Below are 7212 nucleotides of genomic sequence, written 5' to 3'. Positions count from 1 at the left end.
GTGAAAATGGTTCTCGACAACGATCCGACGGGAACAAAATGGCGAGGTGCACAGCGGGCAAGGTGGATCGATCAGGTGGAGGACGACTTGCGGACCCTCCGCAGACTGCGTGGTTGGTGAAGTGCAGCCATGGACCGAGCTGAATAGAGAAGTCTTTTATGTGCAGCACAGGCCACTCCGGCCTTAGTCTGATGATAAATAAAATAAAATCTTTCTCTGAGCTACAACAAATTTTTTCACACTCGTAGACTACTGGGCCCTCCTTAGCCGTGCGGTAAGACGCGTGGCTACAAAGCAAGACCATGCTGAGGGTGGCTGGGTTCGATTCCCGGTGCCGGTCTAGGCAATTTTCGGATTGGAAATTGTCTCGACTTCCCTGGGCATAAAAGTATCATCGTGTTAGCCTCATGATATACGAATGCAAAAATGGTAACCTGGCTTAGAAACCTCGCAGTTAATAACTGTGGAAGTGCTTAATGAACACTAAGCTGCGAGGCGGCTATGTCCCAGTGTGGGGATGTTAATGCCAATAAGAAGAAGAAGTAGACTACTAATTTTGATATTTAAAATCAATTTTTAAAGTATTTGGATATTTCACTGTTTGGGGTCGTACACATATTACGTAAGCACTTATGGGGGGAGAGAGGGTCTGTCATTTTCTTACGCACCATATGAAGAAAAATGATTTGTATGGGAAAAATCTTACATGGGAGTCGAGAAACCCAGAAAAATTGCTTACGTATAAGTGCACGCCCCTTTTGACAGTTAGCACACCGGTTAATAGATCTGCACGGTAAAAAATCAACACGCTCAATTCAACTGTTCTATCTACAGTGACCGGCATAATAAAAAGCCCACTAGCCGTTTTCATACAAAATGGTCAACTTTGGAGATCTACATCTCGATTGCGTGTGAACCAATTTTGATGAAAATTTGACCAGAGCTCAGGTATAACTTAAATTTAACCACACCTGAGTTTCGACCATATTGATTCATAGGGTAAAAAATTATTGCGGTGACACCAAAATGATTTTTTTGAAAAAAAATTGGTTTTATAATATCTTGAAAATTGAATGTCCAACTTTACAATCACTATACTATAACTGAAAGTGATATTCCTTCGATCTTGAAGTCCTGTCACACCTTTCAGAAGTGCGTTGAACACAGACCATTCCAAAACATCTTACATCTTACATCAAAGTGCTCCTCAATGGAAGTGAAAATGATTAACACTTTGATCAGCACAAATCATGTCTCCACTAGATTTGGAAGTGCTATGCTATTGAATTCACAGGTGCACGACTATTGATTTGAAAGATGAGCATTATTGGTGTACTTCTATAAATAGATGACAGTTCGTTTCATCTGTTCTGCTCTATTCAAGAGGTATTTCGAAGTGTGAGATGGAGTTAAGGTAAGATGCAGGACTTTCAAGCGATGGCATGTTGTTCGAATCTAGATTTAGATGATTTTTTTTATTCTGTCATTTTTTAATCAAAATATTATGCACTTTGCATGGAAGTGATGGTCTTTGAATGCGACTAGCTCATCTATTGATATTGACTGGATTATAAAATAGTGCAAATTCAAATGCACAACAGTTTACAAGGACGTGCCTATTTTTTACTGTGTGCGCGTAGTAAAATCAAGTCAAGGGTGTTCAATATGCAAAATAATTATGTTTTGTGAAATTGATTTAAAATAGTTCCCGTGCACAAAAATTCATGAAATTTTGGATTTAAGCTCAGTCATTATCATAGATTCAAGATGTGTTATAATCTCAATACATACCCCTAAGAAATCCAATTGCACCCTTAGAGAAAAATGAATACCATATCAAAAAAGCTTAGTGTAACAATTAGTGAGGTGGCGGTTGCCCATAGTATCCCAACCTCTTAAAGGTCCGATTTCCTTATAGTGTCCTTGCGGTAAGGAAACAAACATCACCAAATGGAGTGATATGCATCACTCTATTTGATGCTGTTCACATGTCACTGTCACATGCGGTCTTATAGTTTTGGGGTTCCAGTCTAGGTACATGTTAAAATGAAAATTATTCAAAAAGATTAAAAAAGACACAGAAGTTCAGTCTAAATCTTAATTTTAACACCTTTTTAGAGTTTGCGTTCTTATCGGTTACGAGGAACCGATTTCGTCTCAATTTATTAATATACTAAGAAAAGTCAGAGAATAGAATGGATATTCATATACTATCAACGGAGTTATGCGAATCACTGAATGCTCCCACGTTTCTAGCCTATCCCATCTGCCCTAATAGACCCTCCGACCCTTCCAGAAGTATTTCAAATACCATCCCATCAACCCAATCCGATTTCAATTTCACTTATTGCTCTTCATTTATTTCCCATTCCAGCCTCCACAAGTTGCATCTCCACGACGACGACGGCAACGGTTGAGATCGCATTTTATTAATCAACGTTACGCGCGTTTGTGTGCTTGCGCCGCGCCACCCAGAAGCAGCGTGCCACAATCAGCCAGCCTCAGGATCCGAGAACCGACCAAACAAACCCATAAATTATCATCCCAATCGCGCTCCGGGCAAGAAGAGCGCGAACGCCGTCGCGCACCTCCGAAAGCTCGCCACCAAACGCAGTCGGCGGTGACTACCTCCATTAAACTTTAACCTTGAGCCCCGGTGCGCGCTTGCTTTGTTCGTAATAAGGCCGACCCGAGCCAGAATTCAATCGATTGTGATTTTCTTACTGCAAGAGTATCTATTTAACTACGTTTAATCTATAGAAGTTTTAATAATTTCATGTTTGAGAGCTGATTATTTTTACATTGAATGCTGTCAATCCGACTTCAACAACTTCGTCATCGTTTTGGTGCAGAATTACTGGACCAAAATATTTGAAAAGGAGAAGAAGAAGAATCCAATCTGTGATTATTTTTTGTTAATTTTAAAGTATCGCTTTTAACGCAACTTGAGAGTAATAATAAAACGCCGTATACTACCTTTCTTAATTCGTGAATGCAATATACGAGTGAGCTGCTAGTGAAAGGAGCATCAACGAAAGAGACTTCAAATAAAATTCAATACCTTTGTTCATAATTTATTACTGTTTTACAACGAAAAGACAAAACAAAACAAAAAATGTACAACTCCAACCTCAGCCTGACCGTACCGCCGCTGTTGGGCATCGATGGCGGAGTTTGCACCACGCCCAGGACGCCGGAAATCCTCAACTCGCTGATGGCCATGACAAACCCACTCGAGTATTCGTACCCGAGTGTGGCGACGCAGGCAAACACGACCACCTCCGCGGGCCTTCTCGTCGGTTCCACCAACACCGCCAGCTCGCAACAGGTGTCACAGGTGAGTTCGGCCCTATCAACCATCTTCCTCTGCCCATGTAGCTGCCCTGCTGTTTATGAGGGGTAGGGTACGTACAGGGTTAAGTTATTCCATGTAGGCTCAATGGAATCGAGTTCGCTCAAGGTTGAGGGGTGCGGGCAAGCAAGCGAGCAGAACCATATTGACCGAACAGGGTATGCAAGCGTTCGGCTTAGACATAGGTGGAAATAGGGGTTATATGTCTCAATAGATTCTATAGTACCTATTATGATCATTACCAGAGTGGACTCGACCTCTGGGTTGGCTTTGCGTATTTTGATTCAAACGAAATTCTAATGAATCGAGTATGTTTTGTATTTTAGCTATTGAGTCGGCAGCTTTATGTTAGCGAAATTAATAATACTATTTACTATGTATCATATTGAAACAATTATGTTTAAGTTTTACTCTAACGTATGACAGCTATTTTTATATGAAGGGCTGGTCAAATTGTCGCAGGTTATTTATAGTCGCAAACAAAACGAAAATCCTACGAATAAGATTGTGTAATTTTTGTGTTGAACCATTTTGTCTTGTAGGTGAGCCTGGGGACAAACCAAAATAAGACTTTTCCCGCCTTTAAAAAAATCAGTGTAAAAGAATTACCTTTCTGAAAAAAAATATAGAGTAAAGGTTGTTTAGAATTACTGAAAATGTTGTTTTCTAAGGATTAATCCGATTTTTCAAATCGTTCTGCATTTAAACGGATAATTAAATAATTCGATGTGTAGAAAGCCTAAAAAGCCTTTTAGGAACTCACTAAACCCTTCAAAGACCTCAACTAGCAACACCAGTGTCCATCTGACCATTTCTCGCTTTTCATTATATTGAAAGTAATAAAATGATAAATTTTTATTTTCGCCAAACCAATTCCCGCCGACGAAACGAATATCCGCAAAAGCACGGGGCTCCCCATCGAAACGAAGCGAAATGACCCGCAGTAAAATGCCTTCCACTGTCTCTCTTGTGCAACAGCTTCGAGCCGAGGGCCGATCCGTCGGTGCTGGTTTTATTTTTAATTTGACCCGACTTTCGATGAGTCTTCGACGTCGTTTTCGTCCCCGTCGTCGTCGTCGCCGTTGAAATCCGATGATGCGTTGCTGCTGGCTCCAGCGGCTTCGATCGACAAACGAACATAAACCCCGGCGTCGCCAACCGGAGCTCCGAGGCCAGATGATATTTAGTTACAGGGAACCGGGGAACGAACGTGCGACGGAACATAAACATCGATGCTCTGTGCGCCGGGCGAAACCATAAGTCGGCAGCAGCATGTGCTCTGGAAATCAAACAGAAAACGAGAGAAGTTGTGACGAAGTGGTTGCTGCAGCCAGCAGCAGCACTTGGCTATTCTAGACATCTGGAACCGACTGACTGTTGGGGTGCGAATGGAAATGAGTTGTTGCGTTATCGACGTCAAACCGGATCGAATCGGATCGGAATTGATTCGATTAAGATAATTTGAGTATGAGGTTAAAGGAAAACTGTCTAAGATTTTTTTTTCGGGCCATCGTAAAACAATTATTATTGGTAGATAACCTATGTTGTAAAATAAAGTTTGCTTTATTCAGAATTAAAACTTCATTAAACTCCAACAGAAATTCGTCGGAATTTCCAAAGGAAATTAATTTGAATCTCCGCCGGAAAAATGTTTGCATATCCATGGGAAATTCGATTTAATTTTAATGAGAATTCGTTTGAATTACAACTGAAAATAGATTAGTTTTAATTTCTCTGGGGAATCGACTTCCACTGAAAATACGATTCAATTTACATGGGCAATCCCGTCTACACTATACTATACACTAAATTATACACAGATAGCATCTCATCACGAAGATATCAGCGAGTGAGGTGGAAATCAAACCCACGCTCCGTGTCACATAGCAAAAGAATGCTTGTCGACACCAACCACAAGGCTACGAAGTGGACAAACCGATCGAGATCATGCTCATAAATATGTTACTTTTTGAATAAGCTTACACGTCTAACTCAAATTCAAAAGTTTTGATATGCGTCGAAAACATAAGATTATTTATGGGACATACTGCACATTATAAATAAATTCCTTTCCTTCACTTAGTTCGAATGAAAAAAGAACCTATTGTGAATTCCACCAAGAAATCTGGAAGACCCATGGTTCTAGTTCAAGAAATTATGTTTTCAACCAAGAATGTATGGATATTGAAAGTATTAGAAATTCGCATTGGATACTTCCAAGAATCACTTCATCCCATTAGCATTAGAGGCGCCTTCTATAATAAAATAAACTCTTCTGTAGTGCAAACCCACCGCCACTCACATCGCACGGCACAAAGCTCAACAGTGTCTACTTAATACACTTCCTCTTTGCCATCCGGTTTGGCTTCAATCAGACGAAGGCAGTAAACTTTTTTTTCTGAAACTGGGCCCCGGTCGAGTAGGATTAGTTTGGTACACCCAGCGTCATAAACTTTGGGCTTCCAGCATTGAATCGCGTGCGACCATCATTCCATGCAAGCAAGGAATCTACATACTCCCATACATACCTTATTCTACTTATATTCTACAAAAAGGTCGTTTTGCTATTTTCAATCTCCTCTGGTCAGCAGCCGGCCAGCAGCGCCATGGCACGGCACTAATTCCACGAAATCACACACTCACGCCACCGCCCCGTAACGGAATTGAGTCGAAGCCATCAGCTGCCCACCCACCAGCCAACGACGACAACAGCAACCGCACAATCGATGTGAGGGTGGCTTCTTACATCCCCTTATCCACATGTAGCACCTGTACCTACTCCGCACCGCTTGCCACCCATCACTCAATCGCTCTTTGTGCAATATTCTTTTCTCACTTTCTATAATTTAAAAAAAGTCATAAAACATTGCATACTTTTTATTTGAACGTGCTTCTGTGCGAGAAACACGACTACAAAGTAACCACAATCTGCGTGTATTAATTTTATGACGCGAGCACGAAACCTCTATCTTCCATTGCCATCGTCAGGTGGGGAATGTGGAGTGAAACGAGCACTCTGGAATTGTGTTTTCGGATGGCGAACTAGAGAGCGTTCTTGAAACTAGTTTTGGTTTAATCTACCGATCGATCTTCACCACTGTCAAAAAAATCGATTTAGCTCCTCTAGAAATGAACCAAACTAGGGCTGTAAATCTCTTAAATAAAGACATTAATAATGATTTTGATCCACGTCACCGAATTCTTTGAAAATATGAGCTGATTTGGACAAAAATTAGTTTTGCACAAGCCGTTTTATGTGTGTTATGAGAGTTAATATAGAAACATTCCTTTGGGTTGCAGTGAAGAAACACTGCAAAAAGTAAAAATTTCAGTGCATTATTAAAAAACACCAGTATATCCTTAAACGGAAACCGAACGCCTCAGTTTAGGACGAGACCAAAAAGATGCATGTGAGCAAGACTTTCATGCAGAATACCAAAACTCATGCTGGATTACGAACGTTTAAGGGTCATAAGTCCTCAAACCGTGCAGAGAAATAGAATACGGCCGCAAAAAGCCGTGTCCGAAAGTTGTACATGCAACAAGAAGTTTACGAAATCACACTGGATGACAAAAGTTCGAGACATACGTGAAGGTGTATTTCAAAGAGTGTCTCCAAAAAGTGGCTTCTCCTTTTCCTGAAGATTCACGACGGTATGTCGAACTTCTGGGCGCATTTAGCATTGTGACGGTACGGTACGGGAAAATCTATATATATAAAAACCAATCTATGTATGTATGTTCGCTAACTACTTCTGAACCACTTGGCCGATTTCAACCAAATTTGGTACAGACATTCTCTATCCTCAGAGGAAGTTAACAAAGGGTGGGATGGTCATGTAGAAAGGGGGAGGGTGGTG

General features: G+C 40.9%; 1 protein-coding gene across 1 annotated transcript in view; it reads left to right on the top strand.

The window, feature by feature from the left end:
- The first annotated feature begins 2377 nt into the window (after nucleotides 1-2377).
- The window catches only part of LOC134226830 (activating transcription factor 3-like), a 59181-nt gene continuing 54346 nt past the window's right edge, over nucleotides 2378-7212 (top strand). Inside the window, exon 1 of the mRNA XM_062707853.1 lies at nucleotides 2378-3337. Coding sequence (XP_062563837.1) covers nucleotides 3116-3337 — 222 coding nt within the window. The 5' untranslated portion in view covers nucleotides 2378-3115. The remainder of the gene's footprint in view (nucleotides 3338-7212) is intronic.

The sequence above is a fragment of the Armigeres subalbatus genome, chromosome 3, assembly GCF_024139115.2.
Source record: "Armigeres subalbatus isolate Guangzhou_Male chromosome 3, GZ_Asu_2, whole genome shotgun sequence".
NCBI classification, from domain to species: Eukaryota; Metazoa; Arthropoda; class Insecta; order Diptera; family Culicidae; genus Armigeres; species Armigeres subalbatus.
The sequence above is the reverse complement of the archived record's forward strand: the minus strand, read 5'-3'. Positions and strand labels throughout refer to the sequence as shown.